The sequence below is a fragment of the Cornus florida genome, unplaced genomic scaffold (assembly GCF_030987335.1).
Source record: "Cornus florida cultivar Cherokee Brave unplaced genomic scaffold, ASM3098733v1 CherokeeBrave_3.0.0_Hap2_Chr09, whole genome shotgun sequence".
Lineage (NCBI taxonomy): Eukaryota > Viridiplantae > Streptophyta > Magnoliopsida > Cornales > Cornaceae > Cornus > Cornus florida.
In genome coordinates, this window is record NW_026775579.1 from 68,868,386 (window position 1) to 68,893,579 (window position 25,194).

General features: G+C 34.8%; 1 protein-coding gene and 1 long non-coding RNA gene across 3 annotated transcripts in view; one reads left to right on the top strand and one right to left on the bottom strand.

Annotated features, from left to right (window-relative positions):
• Positions 1 to 12,217, bottom strand: part of LOC132274241 (exocyst complex component SEC6) — a 37,426-nt gene extending 25,209 nt beyond the window's left edge. Inside the window, exons 1-9 of the mRNA XM_059775482.1 lie at positions 12,080 to 12,217; positions 11,683 to 11,903; positions 5,153 to 5,191; positions 4,879 to 4,967; positions 4,635 to 4,725; positions 4,161 to 4,250; positions 3,974 to 4,053; positions 2,545 to 2,637; positions 65 to 91 (exon numbers count right to left, since the gene is read on the bottom strand). Coding sequence (XP_059631465.1) covers positions 65 to 91; positions 2,545 to 2,637; positions 3,974 to 4,053; positions 4,161 to 4,250; positions 4,635 to 4,725; positions 4,879 to 4,967; positions 5,153 to 5,191; positions 11,683 to 11,811 — 638 coding nt within the window. The 5' untranslated portion in view covers positions 11,812 to 11,903; positions 12,080 to 12,217. The remainder of the gene's footprint in view (positions 1 to 64; positions 92 to 2,544; positions 2,638 to 3,973; positions 4,054 to 4,160; positions 4,251 to 4,634; positions 4,726 to 4,878; positions 4,968 to 5,152; positions 5,192 to 11,682; positions 11,904 to 12,079) is intronic.
• A 6,370-nt stretch (positions 12,218 to 18,587) lies between these two features.
• Positions 18,588 to 19,929, top strand: LOC132273334 (uncharacterized). 2 transcript variants are annotated; one of them, XR_009470088.1, is made up of 4 exons: positions 18,588 to 18,880; positions 18,976 to 19,057; positions 19,298 to 19,429; positions 19,758 to 19,929. It is a non-coding gene; the product is annotated as an uncharacterized LOC132273334 (long non-coding RNA). The 2 variants fall into 2 exon arrangements; XR_009470089.1 differs by lacking the exon at positions 19,298 to 19,429.
• Positions 19,930 to 25,194: the final 5,265 nt, after the last annotated feature.

Consider the following 25,194-nt stretch of genomic DNA (forward strand, 5'->3'; position numbering starts at 1 on the left):
TTCAATATCAAATTTAATCCACAGTTATGGGTGAATTTAAGCATGCAATTTAAATTAAAGTTACCTCAAAGCACGAACCAAAGTTTGTGGACTGCAAAACAGATAAATAATAAGTCAGAATCAAAAGCACGTAAAACATATAAATCACATTGGTAAGGAGGCTTACCGAAGGATGCACAATACAATCAACACTTTTACGGTGACAAATAAAATATATATATGTATATATGACTAATAAGTTAATCAATTACATCCTTGAAGAGGAAACTGCAAAGACAAATTCAATGCACTAATGCAGAACTAACAAGCTTTCAAAAAACTTACATACATGCAAATATACAGACATATATACTATCAATTAACCATTATTCTATAGCAAAGTATTCATAGAAGACGACATACAGAATGCGTATTCATAGAAGACAACATACAGAATGCAACTCATGTACACTGTGTATATAAAACAAACTTTATAAGCCTAAGGATACAGAAAAGAATCCAATCTTTACAAAATCCAAAAAAGGCTCTACAGAAAGATGATATCTCTGCTTGAAATCTTATCCTCTGTTTCTTTAAAAAAAAATTATTACAATAATGATGCGTAGTAAAAACATTAAATTGTTTGGACCACCACTGACCACTAATGGGAGTTTATGATTCAATAAGCTCAGGTCTCATTACTTCTCACCAGCAACTGATGGATTCAACTTTAATCATTTCTTCAAATTGGGCACAAGCAGACCATAGACCCGTTGGTGGTTGTGTTAAACTTACAGAAGCTGGAAATAAGATATGATATCTTATCAACTCTATCAATAATAATTTTGGTAAAATAATCACTAGAACACCAAAACTACATTGCAATGGTGAATTAGTGATTAACACTGCCACGGCAGCTGTATTGAAACTATAATCACTCATCATGACACAAGTAGATGACAATACCAGTGTAACTAGTTTCTCCAGAGTCATCCTTCACCTGTGTCACACGATTTGCCACAAAGCAGTGCCTCTATGGTGCTCAGAGAGTTAACCAGGGGTTTGTGCGTAAATGTGGCTGCAATCTTCTGAATCAGCTTTCTAGAATCCACCAATTCAAATTTGTAAATTCATCTTATTCAGCTTCCTCCTATCAAAATTTTCCATCAATCCCAAATTCTCAGAGTTCTGACAATCATCTTACATGGTTTGAGTGCGGATGCTGCCAAATTTCTGAATCGGCTTTCTCAAATCGGCAGCAAATTATAATTTTGAGTTCACGAATTCATCTTATCCAACTCTTTCCTACTCCAAACATTGATTTGCTCACATTCAAGGCTTGCTATGACCAAGTGGCCCCCTATAATGTATTAACATTAATTCCAACTTCCAATAGTGTTGACAATCATCTTAGATCCTAATTTGAGATAGTTAAGGATGATATGATAATGTGCGGTTTAATTAAATTATGTCCTCCATAGAGCAGAATGGTAAAACATAAGTCATATAACAAAACCCAAGTAGATGAGACAAGGCTTTCTGAGTTGTTGAAACAAAACTCCATTCTTGGGCAAGCACACAATCAAACAGAAAAGAAAAGAGATCTCTCATTACACCAACCATAACATTCCAACATATAACACGCTAAGTTCCATTTTAAATCGATACCATCCTACTATGCTATTTTTTATACAGTTAACGCATTTTTACCAAGATCGGTCATCCAATATTAGATAGGATACAATGACTTCAATAGAATTGTCAAATTTATCAATTGAACCATGATGAAAACACACCACTATGAATAAAAATAACAAGAATGGCAAATGTGTAAATTTTTGCTTTCGTCACATTATTTATTACTTTTATTATACAGTTTATCTTGGGATAGGGAATTGCAGAGACATAATAGTTAGAACAGCCCATTTCACATTTGCATCTAGAACCAATAACGAATTGTAAACAAGATGCCTGTCAGAATTCCTTCCAAACCTCAATCTTTTCATGAGTGCTCACAGACATAATCTCATCAAATTCTTCCCTCCAGCAATTTCATCCATACTCTGCCTTGAGAATACAATACAATATCACTGCATAAAATGGCCAGATCAACACATCTGACCTGAAGTTGACTTACCGTAGGTGGAAGATCTGGTAGCACATTTCCTATCCTTTGAACATATATTGCCTAATCTTTGTGTGAGTTTTTGTGTGTTTGTGTGTGCAGAGAGTGAGAGACATGCTTCTGCGCAAGCAAGCCTTAATGGTGAAGCCTCTAACTCTAAGTTGTTGTATTAGAAACCTGGGATTGAATCCCATCTCTATCAAGGTTGGAGGGGATTATGGAAGGAGAAAGGCTATCCCCTGTTGTGTAAGCCCTTAGACCAAAAGAAAGTTCAAACACATATACGTTACACAAGTAAATATAGATAATATAACCATATAAGTGAGAAGACATTAGCAAAAGCATCTCAGTGAATCTTATTACATGAGATAAGAAACAATCCTAATGCAAAAAATCAACGACCAAAATTCCAGTAATTCTTCAAATGAAAACAAGTATACCTTTCTTTAGCAAGGTCAAAGAAGTTTGAAATATGACCCCATAATGTCTTATCAAATGTCTCCCAAGTGCGATCAACATCTTCAAAATATTCTCTGAGAAATGTCCACATTTATAATCCAACATAAACAAGTTAGTAATGTCTGCCAAAAAATCATCAACATGTTGAAATTATACATGTTGAAAGGCCTGTCTCAGTCAACTCATCATCTACTCCACATTATACATGTTATGGTGCATACAGACAGGTTGTTAAGGTTTTTCTTTAATTACAGAATCATTTAATTGTAATATTAAAAGTTGTCCCAATATTGTGTCCACTTGTGAAGAGATACAAAAAAATCTAATAGTTGTCACAGAAAAAGTCTGATCCTTGTCTCATTTCCCAAGAGTTGCAACTCCACACTACTAATAAGATAGGGCTGTGAATTAAATTTCTATAATATAACACATTTTATAGCCAGAGTTTTCAATTGTTTCACATGAGAGTTCAACGGAAAATCCTAAGAATGGCTAATCACCCTTTGTTAGAGTGTAACATAACTAATTTATATCTTCCAACTGCCCCCCGCCATATGTAGCTAGGCTCTTCATCATGAGTGGGCCAATACGTGGACCAAATAAATTATCAGGGTAGCAGTAAGATTTGAACTCATGATGTTGCCTACTCTGGTATCATGTTAATCAATATCTCCTCTTAAATCTAAACTGTTAGAAAGGGTGTAACATGGCCCCTCACCGCTGACCAGACTTGTCATCAAGAGTGGGCTAACATGTGCATCAATTATAACTGATCATAGTGAATGAAGTTCTAACTCAAAACCTTGCCTACCGCGTTACCATGTCAACCACCATCTACTTTAAAAGTTCAAATGGTTAAAGAGGGTGTAGATTTAATTATTAATACCTCAAACAGTTATATTTATCCTCCAAGTGATTACTGTGGAACCTGTTAGCACATACCACTTTCTTTGGGACAAATAATAAGTGGTACAAAGACTCGGGTTTCTTTGTTGTTTAAAATCATAGTTTGTGATTTTTTTTTGTTCCTTCTTTCACCCACAATTGCCCCAGCATAGGTTTCACCTCTAATTCCATCTAAAGATAAGCATTGGAATCTAATTTTATGGTAAATGATTTTGCCAACAAGCCAAAAAAAAATTACCAATGCTGACAGTGCCAAATACTAAATTTCAGAACTAAGTGATACAGAATGGCTTAGCTGCTGGCATAACAGAAAACAAAGGATTGTCAAAGCAAGACTCTTCCTAGTCCTGATGGACTACTACCAGTGAGGTGGCAAGTAATTAAAAATGCATAGCATATCAAGGGAGCTACACAGCAACTGACAGGAACTTTTAACCAAGGTGAGCTTACTTTAAGAACTACCATAAATGTAACAAATTTCAAACTAAAGGAGCAAATGCTGACCTTAGTCTGCCGACCTCTTCTTTGTGAGATCCTGCAGCTGCTAATGCAAACCTCCGCTTTCCATCAAGAGCTGTTAACCTCTAAGAAAAATGCAAAATTATACATAGGAGACCAACAATCAATGCACCACTTGTCAGAATGTAAGATTTACTCAGGCAGAAATTCATTATATTAAGAGCAGCTCTACCTCATAAGTATTGATGAGTTCCTTGTCATCGCTCAAAGAGTTCCGTGCCTCAGAAGCTTCAACAGAAATAGACATCATTCCCTCCACATCCTACAAAAGAGTAAGAAGTTAGATGTCCACCGAACAGAAAACAGATAAAGAAGTCATAGAACTTCAAGCCTCTGCACTAACAGTTTATGGAACCCTGTTTCACTAAAAAACTAGTGAGAGTTAAACAGCATAATCACCCATGGCTTGCTGGTCTAATGAAACCCCTTACTTTCTATAGGAGTTTCAAGGATCTAGCAGCGAGCAGGTAATACCCTGCTGGCAGCATTCTGGTGTGTGCAATTTTAGAATACAGTAGCACGCATGTACACATTCAACATACATATGCAGTATGCACGTACACATTCAACATACATATGCAGCACGCATGTACACATCCAACATACATATGCAAAAAGAGTAATCATGAATAAAAGCTACATCCACCTTCAGAGTTGTGTTTAAGTTATTCCTCGCATTGCTAAGGAGCTTGATCTGATCATGATTTTCAATTAATGTTTGGCATTCTTGACATAGCCTGATGCACAAGGCAATCACTCCAATCAGCCTCAGCTAAATATGTCAAATTGCATGGAAGCTAAACAATCATGCGAATGGTCAACAAAATAAGAAACCTTTAGGAAAGTCATATATTGACTTTTAAAGTTATAATGCCTCATCCAACACATACTTTTCAATAGAAACAAAGTTCTCGCGAAGCTGGTTTATTGTCTTCTGAGATGAGGTAAGTGATTCTTGCCCAGCTTGTGCCTGTTCAACCTGCAGTTCAGGATATAATTAAGTAGGACACATTAGAATATGCAATAATTAGAGAGATATAATTTCCTCAGCTCTAAAAGCTTATCAGAAGGTAACTACAATAGAAAGAGCGGGGTGGGAAAATTATCTAGCATTGATAACAACTTTTCTGACTATTAGGACTTAAGATAGGAGTGCAGGTGTACCTGTTCTGCAACCATCGTACTAAGCTGTGCATCATTTGCCTGAAATCAAAGCACAGATTTATTAAGTAAACAAACTGGAAAGCTTTTTATACAACAGGAATACAAAGCATAAAAGCTTTAACTAAATCCACGGAAACAGTGGACACATACAAAGTTGAGGCCCAATAGCACCAGATATCCACTCAAATATATGGGTCATAATTATATTCATAATCTGAAACATTGACCAGCTTATGCCATAGAGAAGATGCTCCTTTAATGAACCGTATCAGTCAATATATTATCCTTCATGCCATGATCTGTATTCTTGTGACAGATTTATAAGATCAGAGCATTACACATATCTTGAAATCTAATGAACTTAAAGAAATTCATTTTCTTAACTTGTAGGCTATAAATGCTTAAAATTCTAACAAGTCATCTACTGATAGTGTACCATGCAGGTTGCCTGAGCTTATAATTGACAAGCATATCTGACTTCTCACCAGCTTCTTGAGATGAGATGGACAACTTTAAGCTCAAAATTTCTAGAAGGTAGAGGCATGTCGAAGGCAGACCTCCAGATGTAAGATGCACAATATTGTAAGCATATCTGACTTCTAATTCCTTTCTGTCTAGCACCTCATTTCATGTTTTTCCTACTCATTTCCTTCTTTCTAATCCTACAACAAGTTGGTATCCTGTAGGTTTCCATCCTGCATCAATTGGTGGAGGAATGACTCACAAACTTGAGCGTCATAAGATTCAAACCTACTCCCGAAGAGGGGGCAAAGTTGAGTAGAATTAAGGGTTTTTGGTAGAATTAGGTTTTGTGAGGGTTTTTGCCAAAAGAAATGATTGGGTAAGAATATAAAGGAATGGCTCACACGACTCACAAACTTGAGCAACATAAGATTCACACCTACTTCCAAAGAGGGGGCAAAGATTAGTAGAATTAAGGGCTTTTGGTAGAATTAGGTTTTGTGAGGGTTTTTGCTATAAGAAATGATTGGGTGAGAATATAAAGGAATGGCTCACGCTTAAGACTGAAAAGAGAAGGAACTTGAGATATGAAGATTTATTTTTTACTTTTTTTTTTGGGGGGGGGGGGGGGGGAGGGGAGAGGATAATAATAGACTGGAAAGGGGATCTTGAATGCTTCCCTTACGAGTTACGTCACAGGTACCTTCGTCATTTATAGGTTTCCTGGCACAGGCAGTAATCATCCTTTGTGGAATCTTGTCATTACGCCATGTGCCCATTCCGTTATTTCTTTGGTCAGGCCGCGACTACCCTTTTGTGAGGTTCACGGGTTACTTATGTGACCCTCGCGACCCCAGCCTGATTCACCCTTCTCTCAATCCACCGTGCCTCAACAACCCAATTTTCCGTTCCTGGACTATGACACCGTATGAATCAACGTGACACCATAGCAGAATAAGCTGTGGCACAGCGCATTCATGCCGACAGCCTGGAAACCATCACGACCCTTTCAGGGGTTCCATCTATCAAAAAAGGTGGTAACGTCGCAACATGTTACTCATCTCTCTTGTAAGAAGGAACTGATAGAAAGCTCACATGGCCCCCATCACAGAGAACACTATCCCAGATCGTGGGCTTTAGCGTAGACAGTTATCTTGATAGTATCTCCACTAATCAATCTACATGAGTGATTTAGTGAAGGTACACTCGAGCCCTTATCTCAATGCAGCCGCACTATCGCTAATTTTAGCCTTATGTGCTCTCTCGCGACCCGGGGCATACCGAGAATCTTCCACACTTAGTCCATCACTCCTCCCCTTTGTGGGGTGGGAGTTGTTTGTGAGTTTAGGAAGACCAAGGCATGTGTGCTGAGGAAGATCTACCCCATGAGGATTCTTCCTTTGAATGTCCTAGATCCATGAATCCTTCCATAGTTCAGCTTTTCTCGCAGATCTAGTTGCACCTGCGATGATACCCTTATTTACAGGTGGGAGAACTGTTTTTATTATTTGGGCAACTTTTGTCAAGACTCTATGAAAAGACTAAATGCTAGGGAGTTCACTTTAAGCGACTTGTTTACATCAGCTTCCAAATGCTTTAAAAATGGGTAAGGGACGAGGCATCGGCACCCAAATGCAGTAGAAAGTAGGCATGGGTTCTCACATTTTTGGGTTCTCACGTTTTTCTGGACGAGCGCGGCTAAAAAAAAGTTAGCTAAATAATGTAGGCTTAGGATAGAACCTGGAATATAGGAACACTAACAGCAAGGGAATGGAGTTGGTAGACACTATAAATAGAAAAAGGTTTAACGTAGTATATTTACAAGAAACTAAATGGGTAGGAGGAAAAGCTAGAGAAATTGAGAAGATGGTATATAAACTTTGTCATACCAGAAAAGATAGACAAAGAAATGGAGTAGGGGTAATCATTGATAATTTAAAAGAAGAATTTGTAACCGTTATTGGAAACAAGGATAGAAAAATATGAGTAAAACTTGTATTAGGAGGAAATATAGTTAATATACCTAGCGCCTGGGCACTTCAAAGTAGGACTAGATGAACAAGTTAAGCCACAATTTTGGGAGCATATAGATGGATTAATCAATGGGATACCCGAAGGAAAAAAATTATACATAAGAGGAGGCTGAGGGTATGAGACGGTACATGACTGACAAAAAATTTGGAGATAGAAATGATGTTGGGGAGGCTTGCTTAGATTTTGCAGTGGCATAGAATCTTATAATTGGAAAAACTTATTTTAAAGAGATAACTATTTTGCAACCATTAAAAGTGGATCAGTATGAGCCGAATCAACTTCTTACTAACTAGAAAGGTAGATTGGTTAACAAGTAAAGATAGCAATGTTACCCTAAGAAAGAGTTTAACATCATAACACATGCTACTAGTTAGATGTACATAAAGACAACCTGAAAGAAGAGAATGAATAATGGACCCAAGAATTAGGTGATAAAAATTTGCAAGGGGATAAAGTAGAATTATTTTAAGAATAAAATCTTAACAAAAGCAATGTCGAATATAGAAGATGAAACAAACACAATGCGAAGTAGGATGATTGAATGTATTGAAAGAGTATCAAAAGATATCCTTGGAACAGGGCCATTATCCAAAGAAACTTAAAAGTCGAATGAACCGGTACAAAACATCATAAAAACAAAGTGAGAATGCTATGAAGTTTGGCAAAAAAATTACAAATTGAGAAACATTTAAAAAATACAAAAAAAAAATGTCAATAAGGAAGTTTTAAAAAGTAGTGAGAAAAGCTAAATAAAGAGAATACGGTGATCTCTATTCTAAATTGGGCACAAAAGATGGGGGATAAATATAATATATATATAAACTTGCTATACTAAGGGAGAGGAACACTAGAGATTTTTAGCCATATTAAATGTATTAAGAGTGAAGATTTAAGGATTTTAATACAAGATGATGAAAATAAAGAAAGATCAAAAAGCTACTTTGAGAAATTGTTAAATGAAATCATATGGGAAGTTAAGCTTAGAAAATATAGTAAACCTAGGGGTAACATATATTTCTAAGTGCAAGGTTAAAAATGTATAAGGAAATATGAAACCAGGAAGGGCTTTGAGACTAGATGACGTCATCCGTATTGAGGTTTGGAAGTGTTTAGGAAATGATGGGGCGTTTTGGCTAATAGTTTGTTTAACAAGATAGTAACAGCTAAGAGAATGCCCGATGATTGTCACAAAATTATCTTAATATATATATACTTTTATTTTATTTTTTGATAATTTATCTTAATACATAAATATAAAAATAAAGGGGACACACTACAAACCTTTGGAAGAAAGTGATTGAACAGTGATTAAGATAGAAAACTGAAGTGTCAAAAAATCAAATTGGATTCGTGCCGAAGAAATCAATGATGGAGGCTATTATATATTGACAAGACTAATGGAAAGATATAGAGAGAAGAAAGATCTTCATAAGATTTAATTTATTTAGAAAAAGTATATGATAGAGTACTTTGAGATCTAATAAGAAGGGTTTTAGAAATAAAAGGAATCACAAAGGAAATGTATGATGGATGTGTGACTATAGTTAGAACGACTGTGTGGGAAAAAACTGAATTTTCAATTACTGTAGGCTTACATCAAGAGTAAGCATTAAGCCTATATCTTTTTTTTCTTAATTATGGATGAACTAGACACATTTAGGACTAGATTCCATGGAGTGTGTTAATTGCTAATGATACTTTTTAATTGATAAAACTAGAGGACCAAGTGCTAAATTGGAGGTCTGGAGGAAAATTCTATAATTCAAAGAGTAAAAGATAAGTAGAAATAAAATCGAATCTATGAAGTGTAATAAAATTGAACACTTTCTAATACATTTTACTTATCAAAAAAAAAAAAAAAAAAAGAAAAGAAAGAAAGAAAGAAAGAAACGTGAATGTTGATATGGATGTAAAGCAAGATAAGAAAGGATAAAACTAGAAATGAACATAATCGTGAGGTAGTTGAAGTAGCAACAATTAGAAATAAATGAGAGAAAATCAATTAAGATTGTTTGGATATGTAAAAAGAAAACAAATAAGTGTGCTAGTTAGAAAGAGTGGTGTGGTCCACATCAAGGTTAATGTTTTTTTTTTTTTTGATAAGTAAAAGTTGATTAGAAAAGCGTTCAATAGGGGAACGCGTCCCTAATACAAAAAGCGAAAATTGAACCTAAGGACCAATAGAGTCCAAAAGGTCAACTAAGTCATCAGTCGAGGAGCAAGCTCACATAACAGAAAAGAGAATGAAGAATATGAATTTTTAAGTTCGCCAAAGACTATTCCTTTCCTTTGAAATTTCTGCTATTTCTCTCTCTTCATATACACCACCAAACACAGTGTGGAACTATCCTCCAGTAGTCACGAGCATGACCTTTCACTGGGCATCTTCTGCACGCGTTAATCAGTTCTATGGAGGACTGAGGCATTGCCCAATGAATGCCAAAAATGCCGAAGATGAGACTTCAACAATCATACGCCGCAGGACAGTGCATAAGAATGTGATCCACGGACTCACAGTCTGTTTTACATAGACAACACCAACTAACAATAGTGTTACCTCTCTTTCCACATCGAGGGTAATGCTAAGAGAAGGGGAAGGTCAAAGTTAATTTGAATAGAGTTAGTAAGAAAGGACATGACGAGATGTGGTATGACTGCAACTTTGGCCTTAGATAGAGCAAAATGAAAAATATGATTCATGTAGCCAACCCCCAAGTAGTTGGGAAAAGGCTTTGTTGAGTTAAGACTAAAGAGTTTTCTACCCTTTAATTCTTCTTATTTTCCTTATATTTTTCTTCTCCTTCTTTTTCTTTATCTCCTGGTTTTGCATAGAGTGTTATCAAAGCAATGAAGCATTCTTCCTTCCGACATCCATTGGTATTAGAGCACTATTCCCGTTCTAAGGCCTCGAAGGCCAAATGCACATACAAACATTGAAATAAAGCTTAATTTTAAAAAACCTTTATGTTAGTTAATAGGATTATAGCACTTGCCGATAAAATACTGAAAATATGCAAATAAATCAAAATTCTGAATATGAATAATATGCAAGCATGTCATCCGATCAAAGCAAGAGCAGGAAAAAAAAAAAAAAAAAAGAGAGGCAAATACCAACTAATTCATCATACCTTATAACATTTTGTTCCAAATTCCACCAACCATGCAGTTATGTGGTTAGTTCAAAAGTATCTGTCATCCTTTCATAAGTTTTCCTTTGCAGAGGAAAATGCTTAACAAATGGAACCATCACATCATTATCCTCGCTTATCACATATCAATGGGGTCTATAGCTAAGTCTACTTTCTCTAATGTTATCGTTTATACGCGCTATACCTAGTGTTCCCCACACGCATTCATTATTAATCTTATCTTTCTAGTTATTCCTGTCATCCAACGTAGCATCCTTGTTTCCACAACATGGATGCGTTGTTCTTGTGTCTTTTCAACGCCCAACACCCTGCTCTATCCAATATAGCTGGTCTAATGACCGTTCTATAGAATTTTCCTATTAATTTATTTGGTATTCTTTTGTCACAAAGTATACCACTAGCTTGCCTCCATTTTGTCCACCCCTCCAATTCTACTCATTACGTCACCATCTAACTCCCCATCTTTTTGGGGTATTGATCCTAGGTAACGAAAATAATTATTTTGAGCAACTCTTTCATCATCAATTGTAAGATTTATTTATAAGAATTGGTTGTGAATCTTTTGCAATTACGATAATCATATGCTTATTAATTTAGCCCAATACACAAAAGAGCGCCATTCTAATCCGCCAGATCGCATCAAAGAGTACACCTTTCCAAAAAAGGCATGTTTCAAACCAAGACCCAACTCCAAAATGTACTATTTTCCAAATAGTTCAAAACTGAGCAACCTATGACAAACCCAGTCCTTTAATAAGTATGCATCCAGTAAAATAATTCAATAAACAACAATTGAAACAATAATTTTGAATAATTGGACACTGTTCAAATGAAAAATAGTCAAGAACTCAGAAATTTTGCATAGAAAACAAATCGAATTCAAACCTGTTGACGCGAAATGTAGTCTGCCTTGATTGATGCAATGGATTGCAGAAGCTCAGGAAGCGGCAACAGCTTGGCGACCTCGCGAACCGCGGACTCCTTGGCCTCGATGCCGAGATCTTCAACCATCATTTTCGCTAAATCTATGAAGTAATCTCACCTCAATGTATGTATATAATCGTTACAACCAGATTGAATCACCACCTGATGTAAATGAAAACGAACTACAGAAGAAAATACTGAAATTAAATGAAATTCAACAAATGAAACCCTGGTAATCTTAATCAAAAGCGAAAGATTGTAACGAGTGAACGAACACTACGCAGCCGAGTTTGAATTCGCAGAAAGATGAGATGTAAAGTCTGTAGAACAAATTATGAATGATGATATCAAATCTTACCAGGTTCTAGCGACGTTCTAGCGACTGCGACGATACCCTTTCGTCGTAGGCTCGTAGCTCGATCTCGAACTCGATTGCTAGAGAGATGTACGGACTGCAGGGGTTTGGATCCACTGCGGTGAACTCTTTTATTAGACAATGAAAGGAATTGATATTAAAAGGAGAGAGAGAGAGAGAAGGAAAAAAATGAAATATTTTTACTTAAATTATTACTGTTTGTTACATTTAATATATATATATATATAGTCTCCCATAGAATTCATGGCAGACTATTAAATCTAAAGTCCACATATATTCAATTTTTTTTAATACAAAACCACCGTTGTTTTTTCTAATTTTTTAAATATTTATCAATACAATAATAAAAAGTAATTATCAAGAAAATCAAGTCTCTTCATTAATCATAGACCAGAGAATTTTCTCTTTCTCCATACAAACTGAATTTACAAGTTCACCCTCCTATGTCTCCTTTAACGGCTTTCAGTCTAAAAAATTGAGTTGAAAAGTGTTTGGTGAAAAAAAAAAAAAAAAAAAAAAAAAAAAGAAAAAAAAGGCACTTTTAGGTGATAGATGTTACATCCAAAAAGCATGTTTAAGTGTAGTAGGAAATGATAGCTTTTAAATTTGCGGGGTAGATATTAATCTTTTTAGGTAACTAATTTATTTTAGATTATACAATCCCATTTTATTTTTTATAAATATAATTTTATCCCTCATACAAACAAATAACAAATTATTAATATCAAAGTCAGTTTGGGACTCTGCTGGGCTGCTTTCCAATCTCACCACTGCCACCATCACCACATTTGAAGTTCCTATGTCTCCCTTGGGCCATCTGCACCAGTCTCTCCCGATTTTGGCTCTTTAACTTTTTCAAGGCTTTGGCTCTCAAAAAACATACACTCCATCAGACTCTCCAGATTTTCGCTCTCCAACAAAAAAAAATTAAAAAATTAAAATTAATTTTTTTTTTAACTTTTCCTAAACCGCTATATTTCTAAAGACTAAAAAATTAAAATCAATAATTATACTTTTTATAAATAAAAAAACTATAACCGTTAAGGCACTATTTGTGTCAGCCAAACAGTGCCTTAACGGACAAATGCATTGTTTGTGGTATACATTTAAAATTTAAAGCAAAAAAAAAAATTTTAAAAAAAAAAACAAATTTTAAGGGGGCAAAAAAAAAAAAAAAAAAAAAAAAGGTTTTTTAATTTATTTTTGGCCCAAATAATTTTTTTTTTTTGGACAAACAGTGCCTAAACAATATATATTTTTATTTAATGAATTTTATTATTATTTTAAAAAAAAAAAAGAGAGAGAGATCAAAATAACCAATTTTTAGGTTTTTTCAAAAAAAAAAAAAAAAATTCTGCCAAACAGTGACTTTAGGCACTGTTCAATCGCGCTTGAGAAAAAAACAAAAATGGGCTCACGCAAAACGGCGCCGTTTTGCTTTAGAAAAAAATAAATAAATAAAATAACAGCTATCGTGGATGGCTCACTGAATACCGCGAGCCGGCCTACGAGGCAAAGTGGGGCCCCCATGCTTTAGCTAGCCCACTGCGCAACCAAATAGCCTGACTCTCGCGAAATTTGGGCTTGTGCAAGCCCGCTGCGGTTGTTCTTAAGGGCTTTCAATCGAAAAAATTGAGTGGAAAAGTGTTTGGTGAACAAAAAAAGCACTTTTAGGTGGTAGTTGTTACATCCAAATAGCATGTTTAAGTGTTTGGGAATTATTGCTTTTAAAATTGCGGGGTAGATAATTTATTTTAGACCATACAATCCCTCTTTATTTTTTATAAATATAATTTTATCCCTCGAACAAACAAATAGCAAATTAATATCAAAGTCATTTTGGGACTCTATTGGGCTGCTTTCCAATCTCACCAATTTGTTGTTTTATTTAATGAAATGTTGTTTATACTACAAAGCATTATATTATTAAATAGCATACGAAGGAATTTGTTTACTATATTACTAGAAGATCTCAAATCAGATACAATTTTATAATCATTAAAATATGCTTAATCCATAGCATTCACCTTTGTAATTAGTAAAATTGGTAAATATTAAATTTGGAAACTATAAATAGTGATAATGATTTTTTTTTATTAAAATGAAAAGATATAGGTGGTTTCTATCGTGACCCTTTGTTTACATCTAATAATAGTCACTATAAAAAATAGGAATGAATTTTCTTACTTAACGTGGAGTAAGATATCACTACTATATATATATATATATATCAACTTGAGTTATGCAACCCATTAAGTACTTAAAAGGAAAAAATGAAAAAAAGAAAGATTTTTACTTAAATTACTACTAGTACCTAAGAATATCTCCAGTGGTCTGTTAAATTTTTTTGTGTAAATCTAGTGTGTCAGAGTAGATTTACACAAAAATTTTGTACTAACTATTTTTAACTCCAGCAGTTATTTTTATACCTTTTGTGTAAAAAAATTATCCTATAATAACAATCAACCACGTGTTATACCCCAGGCCCTACATAACTTTTACAAATCTACTTGATTTAGTTTTTTTTTTGGCGATTAAACCTCGCGTCCCAATCATTCTCACTTAGGAAAAAAAAATAATTTCCCCTTCTATTTCACTTTCTCATCCCGTCAATAACAAACCTTTCACATTATCGCTACCGGAATTCTAACTTATAATAAATAATAAAATAAGATTAAGATTCAAGTATGTAGAAACTACGTAATTAAAATATATATATATCTAATATCTGGCTAGTACATATTTATCTCATTAGAATAAAATGTAAAAAGATAAAAAATCTAAAAAAACTCTAGAATCTACAATATGATAAAATTTTTAAAAAAACCGTAGAATCCCCTAGAATCTACAGTATAATTGCAGAAGATAAGATCAAACGAAAATAATGAATCAAACTATGTTTATTAAAATAAATAAATAAAAGATGGTCGAGCAGTTCTTATCTTGCCGCCAGTTACATATTCTTCTCTATTGCACTATAGAAAAGTGGGAAACAAAGAGTCGTAAAGGAATGAGAGACAAAAAAGAGAACCGCGGGTGGGAAAGGGGAGGAGAGAGAAAATAATTGCTTACACGGCAGTATAAAAGTACTGTGTAAAATACAAAACCCTTTTTATACATGGGTGATGTGGCAGTTTATCTTAACAGACTGCTGGAGATGAAAAAAATTTACAAATCATATGTGACAGTGTATATTTTACACAAAATAGTTTTTTAACAAACCGCTCGAGATGCTCTAAATCACACAATTCATCTCAACAAGTGTTACTATTACGTTCCGAGCGTGCTCTCACTCTCACGCTTTTTACGTATTCTCGCTTAAATTCTCACTACTTATGACTTAATTGTTACTCTTACGCTCACGCTCATGCTCTCGCTCTTAAATTAGTTTTCGTTCCCGCTTGTGCTTTATGTTACTTAGACTAGGTTACATTTAAAATATGCGGTAAGTGCAAAAAACACCCCTCTAGTTTTAAAAAGTTGCAAATAACACCCATGTCGTTCAAAATTGACCCCTCTAATTTCAAAAAGTTGCAAATAAGGGCTTCTGACCAATAAATTTGCCATGTGCCATGCATGTGAGCAAAAATTGTGCTTTAATACTAAAATACCCTTTTGCACTACCCAAAATGGCCAAAGAGGATTAGGGGTGGCAATTTTTATCGCCCCGCCGGGGCTCCGCCCCGTCCCGCCCCTTCAATAACGGGTATGAGAACAATTTTTATACCGTTGGGGCGGGTATGGATATATTTTTGTACCCGTCGAGGGTCATGGGGCGGGTACGGGTTCTAATTCATATCCGCCCCGTCCCGCCCCGCCCCGCCCCGCTAAACATATAACTATATATATATATATATATATATATATATATATATATAATATTAATAACTTATAATCAATTTATATAATATAACAACTCTACAAGTTACACAACCCTAATTTTTTTGTTTCTCTTTATCAGGTATTCCATCCTTCTCTCTCTCATGACTTTTTTTGTTTTTTCATACTCTAATATTATTTCGTTGATATCATGTATGAATAGTATGATTATGTCTCTATGTTTGTGGTTCTGATATCGTACTTGGTCTTGATTTTTAAGGTTTTTGATTTCTGTAAATCTTTTTGTTTTTTTGATGTAGTCTATGATTTAAGTTATATATATATATATATATTATTTCAGTGGATATATATATTTATGTTTATTATATATATATTTTATCATACCCACTTGTGCATTGGAGTCTGATAACGTTCCTTTAGAACAGATAGCTTGAATTCTAGGTAGAACGACGATGAAAGCTTGAACTCCTCAGACTGGACTATTACAAATTTGAATACTAGTTGAGAAGGTAATTTTTTTTCTCTTTTTTCGTCTCTCCTATGCAATAATGTTTTAGTTGTTTTGGATTTTACATTTGTTGATTGATTAATCTATAAAAAACTACTCTTTTTTTCGTCTACGTGATAATGGGTTGTGGATGACCCACTTGGGAATTAAATTTTTTATTTTTTTATTTTTATATTTTAAAAAACCAAGCTTTTTTGTTTTATTCAATTATATTGGCACTTCTCATTCTCCTTTATCATGTTCATTTGTCAGTTTGATTATCAATTGAAAGTGAACCTTTAAATTAATTACTTCTATATTTTTTTTATCTAGCAAGTGGTTGATATAATGTCCCAGCCAACTCAAAATATGGAAAGTGTGCCATCTGCATCAACTACACAACCTACAAGTTTTGATGCACCAATTGAAATCAATTCTGAATCAGCACCCACTCCAAGTTCAGGGGTCACAGGACTCGCAACATCACAGGCGAGGAAGAGAAAATTGACTTCAAAAGTTTGGAAGGATTTTGAAAATGTGATATTGGATGGGCCAAATGGGGGGTCTTTTGCTATTTGTCATCATTGTAAGAAGAAGCTTGTTGCTGAACCTTCATCTGGTACTAGTCATTTAAAACAACATTTAAAGAGGTGTGTGAAGCGAACTAATACTGATATACGTCAAAAAATGATTGCACGTCCTCCAAATGTTGATGGGTCAATGCAATTTGGCAATTTTACATTTACCCAAGAAGTTTCAAGGAATGAACTTGCTAATGCAATTTTTTTGCATGAGTATCCTCTTAGTATTGTTAAGCATATTGGATTTAAAAGGTTTGTTAGCAGCCTCCAGCCCGGCTTCACAATGATGACTCGGAATACAATCAGGAGTGATATTATGAAGTTTTATCAGTCGAAGAAAGTGAAAGCTTATAGGTTGTTTGACAAACTTGAGAGTCGAGTTGCTATCACGACTGATATGTGGTCTTCTAGACAGAAAAGAGGTTACATGTCAATCACTGCTCACTATGTTGATGAATTTTGGCGCTTGCAAAATATGATTATTGGGTAAGTATTTAATCTTTTTTTATTTGTTTTGTTTCAATAACATGATATCTCAAAAGTTAGTTATCCATCAGTGACTAACTTTTATATTTAATTCATGAATACTTTCAGGTTTGTTTATGTGCCTTCTCCACATACAAGTGAGATTCTCTGTGATGCACTTATGAATTGCTTCCTGGATTGGAACTTGGACAGAAAGATATCTACTATTACGGTAGATAATTGTACAACCAATGATGCATTGATTCAGGGTCTTTCGAACAAGTTGTCTATTCGTAGTAAGTCACTTCTCTTGGATGGTAAAATTTTTCATATGCGTTGTGCTGCACATATATTAAACTTGATTGTGAAGGATGGTCTAGATATAATTGGAGGCGCAATTGGGAAAATTCGTGATAGTGTTCACTTTTGGACGGCTAGCCAAGCTAGAGAAGAAAAATTTGTGGAGGCAGCCAGTCAATTAAAAAATCCATGCCATAAAAAACTGTCTCTTGATTGCAAAACTAGATGGAATTCTACATATTTGATGCTTGAAACAGCTATATGTTATAAGGATGTGTTTCCACGATTGAAACAACGTGAGAGACTTTATACATCTTTGCCATCGGAGGAGGAATGGAGCTTAGCACAAGAAATTTGTCGGAGATTGGAACTATTTTATTCTATTACTGAAATTTTCTCTGGGACTCGATTTGTCACCACAAATTGTCTCTTTCCAAAAATTTGTGAGGTAAAATTGGCATTGCGTAGTTGGTGCAATTGTGAGAACGAGGTGGTAAAAAAAATGGCAGCAAGTATGATGGAGAAATTTGATAAGTATTGGAGTGAGTGCCATCTTGTTGCAGGAATAACAATAGTGTTAGACCCAAGGCATAAAATGACCTTTTTGGAGCATGTTCTTCAGAGGATACATGGGGACGAATATTTCTCTCAAAAAGATCGTGTACGCCAAGCATGTTATGATTTACTTCAAGAGTATCAAGATAGAAGTAAAGGAGGGAACTAGTCTAAGTGAAGATCTAAGTGGATTGGCTGCATATTCAAGCTCTACAAGTAAAGAATGGGACATTTATGCCGAGTATGATATAGTTGTTAGTGATTTGTCAAGGATTGGGAATGTGAAATCAGAGTTAGACCATTACTTAGATGAACCTGTCTTGCCACGCACCATGGATTTTAACATTTTAAATTGGTGGGATGCAAATAAGAGTAAGTATCCTACATTGCAGCTGATGGCTCGAGACATCTTGGCTATTCCAGTATCAACTGTCGCATCTGAATCAGCATTTAGTACAAGTGGTAGGTTGGTGAGTCCACATCGCAGTCGACTTAGTCCTGGCCTTATAGAGGCTTTGATGTGTTCTCAATCTTGGTTGTGGAATGATCTAGAAGGTAATGAAATTTTAAATATGCTTTTATATTGAATGTCCCATTTAGTTTTATTCTTTTTCATTTTTTTTTAAAAAAAATTTTACACTGTTTTGCAGCAAATGCATCGGCGTCAACTCTTTCTGCTGGAATCTCTCGGTTAACAATCTGTGATGAAGAAAAAGATTAAAAGGCTTCAAGGTATAGTTTTTTTTTTTTTTTTTTGTTTTTCCTTCCCCCTCCTTTTTGCAGTTTAGTAATATTAACTATTGTTAAATCAATGTATAGTTTTTTGTACAATTAGTCACCATCAATTACTAAAAGAAGATCTGTTTTGATCTCATCAGATATTGTTATAGTACATGAGTTATGCAAGTATTAAATTAAAATTTAGTGTGCTAATTAGTACTACTATACTTTGATTTATCTTGTATTATCCAGACTTAGGAGAGTGCAGTGTTATAGTTGATAGTTACAGAAGATATTGAGCGTGAAAAAGATGCAGAAATTTGTGTGGAACACCAGACCTTATCAATTAGTAGTAGACACCAATCTGTCTCTATAGGAGCAGCGGTGAGTCTCTTTCATTGGCTTTCTTTTTCTCTCTCAACATCAGTAGCGGCTTTAATGAAGCATTTTAGTGAAGCTGTCTGTGCATATGTGTTAATTGATGAACAGAGAGGCAAGGGGTCACGAATTGTAACGAACATTTGTATTTTTTATTGAAAAGGTACAACTGGTACAAGCTAGCAATTTAGCACACCGGTGTTGAACATAAGATTGTTGTTTTTCAAGACTGCTTGATGATCATTGGAATTATAGTTTTCATATAAATTTTATTTTCTTCAATTTGTTGATATTTTTTTATGTATTAAACGATTCATTTGTTCATAATTTTCAGGTTTTGATTAATTCATGAACACTGTGGAAGACATGGGAGATTGCAAATGCCAATAGATCATTTAAGGGATTTAAATCAGTTTTTGTGTTTTTGTTATCTTTTGTTAATTTTAGACTTCAATTTTGAATAATTTGGGATGTAAACTTGCTTTTGTTTTGGTTATGGTGGAAAGTTGGAGCTTAGAACTTGTTATGATTTGGTTGTATTAAACCCTTATTTTTGTTGATTATGTTCTTTGAATTATGCTACGAGCATGCTATTTATTTATTTATTTTTATTGGGATTCATATATGTTATGTCATTTCCAAGCTTTTTGTATTAAAACATAGTGGTGGCAATTTTTATTGCCCCGCCGGGGCTCCGCCCCGTCCCGCCCCTTCAACAATGGATATGAAAACAATTTGTATATCGTTGGGGCGGGGATGGATATAAAAATTTAACCCGTCGCGGGGCACGGAGCGGGTATGGAGTTGCCATTAATCAAACGAGGCGGGGATGGATTTAGGTAAACCCGCTCCAAACCCGCCCCGTTGCCATCCCTAAAGAGGATATTTGCACACTTTTGAAGGTACAGGGGAGTTTTTTGTAAATAATTAACAAAATTTTGAAAATTTGTTATTCTCTCCTCTCTACCTGCTCTCTCTCTAAATAATTAATTTTATTATTTGTATTAATTAATTTTCTTTTTATAAATAATCAATATATAATACACCTCATTTCTATATATAATATTCCTATTTTGTTTATTTTTTCTTTATCTGTAATGCTTTTCTTTTGATATATGTATTTTTTATTAGGCAACCACTGACCGGGTGATTGAATGAAAACCCTCCTTCACCGTGAACACCGGCGAGTTAAGAGGAGAGAGAGAGAGAAATTCACCCAAAACAAAAATTAAAGCCGAAACTGCTTGAGAATTTGCAGTGGAGCTAATCAAATTTTTTTATGAAACAACAAATTTTGATCATTATATATATCATCATCATTATTATTATTTTGATAAAATAACAAAATTTGATCATTAATTACGATTTTTTTTGCACTTCACCCCTGTTAGATTATTCAACATGCTTCCAATCTCTGTGTGTGTGTTACACTTTCATGAGTCCTTGTTAGGTTCAGACGTCTTCTGTCTCACTTTCATGACTCAATTTTGTTGTTAGTCAAGCTCAGACGTCTTCCCAAAAGGGATTCACCGATGCAGACTTGCAGCTATTTTGAAAAGACAAGGCAAATATGTATCTGAAATCTCACACACATTTGTTCCAAAAGGGGTTATTGCAATTGTTGATTTCAACAATTTGTTTACTTTGTTGATTTCAATTGTAATTTAACTTATGCGGTTTGGATTCACATGAATAAATTATCCGTAAAGATTGGATTGGTTAAAGGAACAAAACCCAGAATACAGAGGAGGAGCAAAACCCAGTATACGAATCAAACAGACCCATCACATACCATGGGGTTGTCAATATAGATAGATACTATATTTTCAGGTTATGAGGATCAAAATCCCAACCCTTCTAATATGCATCAATCTCAAGCCCAAGTAAAAAAAAAAAAAAAAAAAAAAACAGAGAGCCAAAGGAACACCTTTATGCATAAATAGAAACGGGCTTTAACAATCAAGTTTTCTGTGGGAATATTGCCAATCGATTTTGTATCATTTTCGAGGTCGGCGTCTGTCCTTCCGACAACGACGCGGCGACGCCGAATATTGCGGTCCTTCCAACAGCGACGCGATAACGCCGAATATTATATATAATTGTGTGAAAGTGCAGAAAAGGAAGAGATGGCGGCGAACGGAGTTGGAAACGGATAGTTTAGCTTTGCTGCGAGCAATAATGGGAGTGGCCGGAACGGGCTTTCGAAGATTCAGACGAAGAAGCAGGACGAGGTGTGTCACGACGACAGTGGTCCGACGGTGAAGGCTTAGACCATCGATGAGTTGCATTCGCTCCAGAGGAAGAAATCGACGCCAACTACGCCGATCAAGGGCACTCAGGTTGCTTTCGCCGCCATTTCTGACGAAGAGCGCCAGAAACAGCAACTGTTGATTAACCAAACTGGATAACCCTAATGCCAAACGACGTAGTTTACAAGTGTATTGTGCGTTTCATTACCCAAAACTACGTAGTTTAAGTCAATGTCTATTTGAGTAATTTCAACTTTTTTAATTTTTTTTTATTATTATTAAATAAAGGATATTGGGAAATATTTTCGTATTTTTATCTACGCTCTTACAAAAAACCCTTTTGAACGGCAGAAATGTTATTTGTAACTTTAAACGAAAGGAGTGTTTTGGACTTACTCCTTTAAAATATATACAGTGGTGATCTTTTTCTTTCATCCCTGATTTCACCGTCTAACTTGGTGCTGTCACTTTGACTTGGCTTTAGGATTGTCTCAACGGCTTGTCTTGCAAAGAAAAGTAAACATAAAAAAATAAATAAATAAAGCATTGATTAAAATATATAGATTATAAATAAATAAATAAATAAAAGTCAAATAGCATTTTAAAATTCTTCCACTAAGACTAGTTTATTAATATAATCAATAAAATTGGAATTGCATTAGATTTGTGATCAACAATTCATGTATATTATTAATGAGAAATGCATTTTTTTTCTTATGTTATGAATAAACATTTATTCTGATCTTTAAATTTATGTGTCACGTGAATACTATGGATTAACACTTAACTGGAAATTTTCGCTAAGCGTACGATGTTGACGTTGTCATTTTCTTAATATCTAAGTTTAGGTTATGTATTCATGAAAAAAAAGTCTTCCATTCACGTCTTATATTTGGGCGAGTTATAAAAAAATTTGTTCGATCAGTTTTTTTTGAATGGTATTATTAGTCAGTTGCAAAAAATTCTCCTTATAAATAATTTTGATAAAAAAACTCTTCTTATAAATAATTTTGATAAAAAAACTCTTCTTGACTATTCTAGAGAGTGTTTTTAACTAATATCCGTTTAAGTGGTTTTTAAAATAAATTTTTAAGCAAAATTACCCCTTAACAATAAAGACATTTACTTCTCTCAACTTATTGTAAAGAATTTTTTTTTTTTTTCCTCTCTCTCTCCCTTCAAGCAAGCACTCTAAGAAGGAATCGAGCTTTTGGATTCACTGTTATGTATTCTTTTGCCTTTGTGATCAAAATCTTGTGCTGGGTATATATATATATATATATATATATATATATTACAATATAAGTATATATGTAGTTAATGTGTATATTGAAAGGATATATATAAGATATACATTTAATATTATATATACGTAGTATATATAATCATGTGTTTTGGAATTGTACTTTTAAGTGCCTTTTTCTAGAATCTGGAGAGTTTGTGTTCAAACTAAAGAAAATATTAATTACAGATAATAATAATAATAATAATAATAAGGGTATATTATACATAACTCCTGTACTAATTTTTTCGAAATTAAACACCCCCTGAACTAACAAAACCCATCAAGTTGCCCCGAAATGACAAAACTGCCCTTCTAAGTTAATTGTAAATTTAAAACTTATAATATTATTGTAAGATTACAAAAATACCCTTGGATTGGTGGGTCTACTGTTCATTTCCATCTTCCTTTGATTTTAAGCACCAGAAACCCATATTCATCTCCATCTTCCTATGATTTAGATTTAGAGCATTCTGATTATAATTGTTGTTTGATCTGTTTGTGTTGACTTGTTTGGTTGAAAAGAAAAATTGAACACGGGGGAAATTTGTGTGAAAATATAGCATTGTGGGTAGTTTTATTCGCAGAAAATTAGAGAGATTCTACAAACACATATATATACACTAGACTTGGTGTGTGAATTTACATTCTTGCATATGTATGGGAAGAATTCTCCTTCGACACACTTAAACTCATCCGCATCGAATTCTCGTCAATCGGGCACTACTCCTCGACTTCATCGGCGATTAGAGCTATATCCAGCTCTCTCGCCGACCAAACATCCGTTGCCATTGTCGACGACTACGTAATTCTGATCTACTAGATCTCGCCGTTCACTCTCAACTGTTGCGACGATCGCAGCGGCCATCACGACTCTCTCGGTCGGGGACCAGATGGCTTAACGACTCTTTCTCGGTCAATCTTTGTCGAACGGTGTCGGAAGAGACCACAAGGACATACAGAGACTCATCTTCGAGTCCGCCGGTGCACATGAATTTCGAGTCGGCGACTTCGCAAGCGTCAAATTAGTGGCTCTTGAGGTCGATTCTTTAGCGAAGCGACAGCGATGTTCGCGACAGCGTTCAGGGCGTTCAGGTTTCCAATGATTCGATGATCGCCATGGGGCTTACCTTGTTTCTTTCTTTTCTGGACCAATATGACATCGTCCTCTATCGACGAACCCATTTTAGAAACGCCGGCGATAAGAATTGCCAGAATTTCAACCGGAATCGATGAGTCAGGGTGTCCTTTGGCGGCGAATATTCAAGCGAAGACAGAGTCCGATCAATTTGGGGTGTTTCTAGCTACTTACAAGAGGAGCAAACAGAGAAAAAATGTTGCCGGAGTCGCACAAGGAGGTCCAAATCAAAATTTTTACTTGACTGGGTTGGTGATTGTGGCAACACTGCCGCAGAAGGAAGTGTTCACAACAATACTTTGGTTCTTCCTCGAGCTTCTGTTGCAACTCATCGGAGTCGGTGTCGACGGAGAGGACGATGGCGCCCAATCGGCGCCGTAGAGTCGAAGTTCAGTATGATCAAAGTCTGGGACTTTGATCTGTAAAGGAAGATACATCTGCACAATTTTGAAATTTAACCAAAAAAATAGAAATTAGATTTATAAGTTTCAAATTTACAATTGACTTAGAAGGGTAGTTTTGTCATTTCGGGACAACTTGATGGGTTTTGTTAGTTCAGGGGTGTTTAATTTTAGTGAAGACATTTTGAACAAAAAAATTAGTACAAGGGGTTATGTGATTTTTCCCCTAATAATAATAATAAATACACGCTTAGTTTATTGTTTCAAGTGTTTCTAAAATTAATGATTAGTGCATGGTTTGGTATGGATACATGGATGCTTGAAAATTTAAATGGATGTACTAATGGAGCATACAACCTTCCAGAAAAAGAAATAAAAAAAATTCTAGTATACACACGTATCTTCTATATAAGTACATACTCCACTGGGTCAAGCTGATTCACGACCAAATATATATTACTTATATCTTCTATATATGTATATAGATAAATACCAAATTCATTCACTATGGATTGCAGGTGGGGAGACTCACGAATCAGTACCAAGACTCAGGTTAGCATATGAAATAAAAAATTAAAATTTTGTTCTCCTTCATACAATTTGAGAGCCCCTGATTCATTTGTCACATCTTTGCTTTGTTTTCTAGAATAATTGGTAATTACTGCCATATATACATAATACACTGGTGGTGGGTGGTAGAT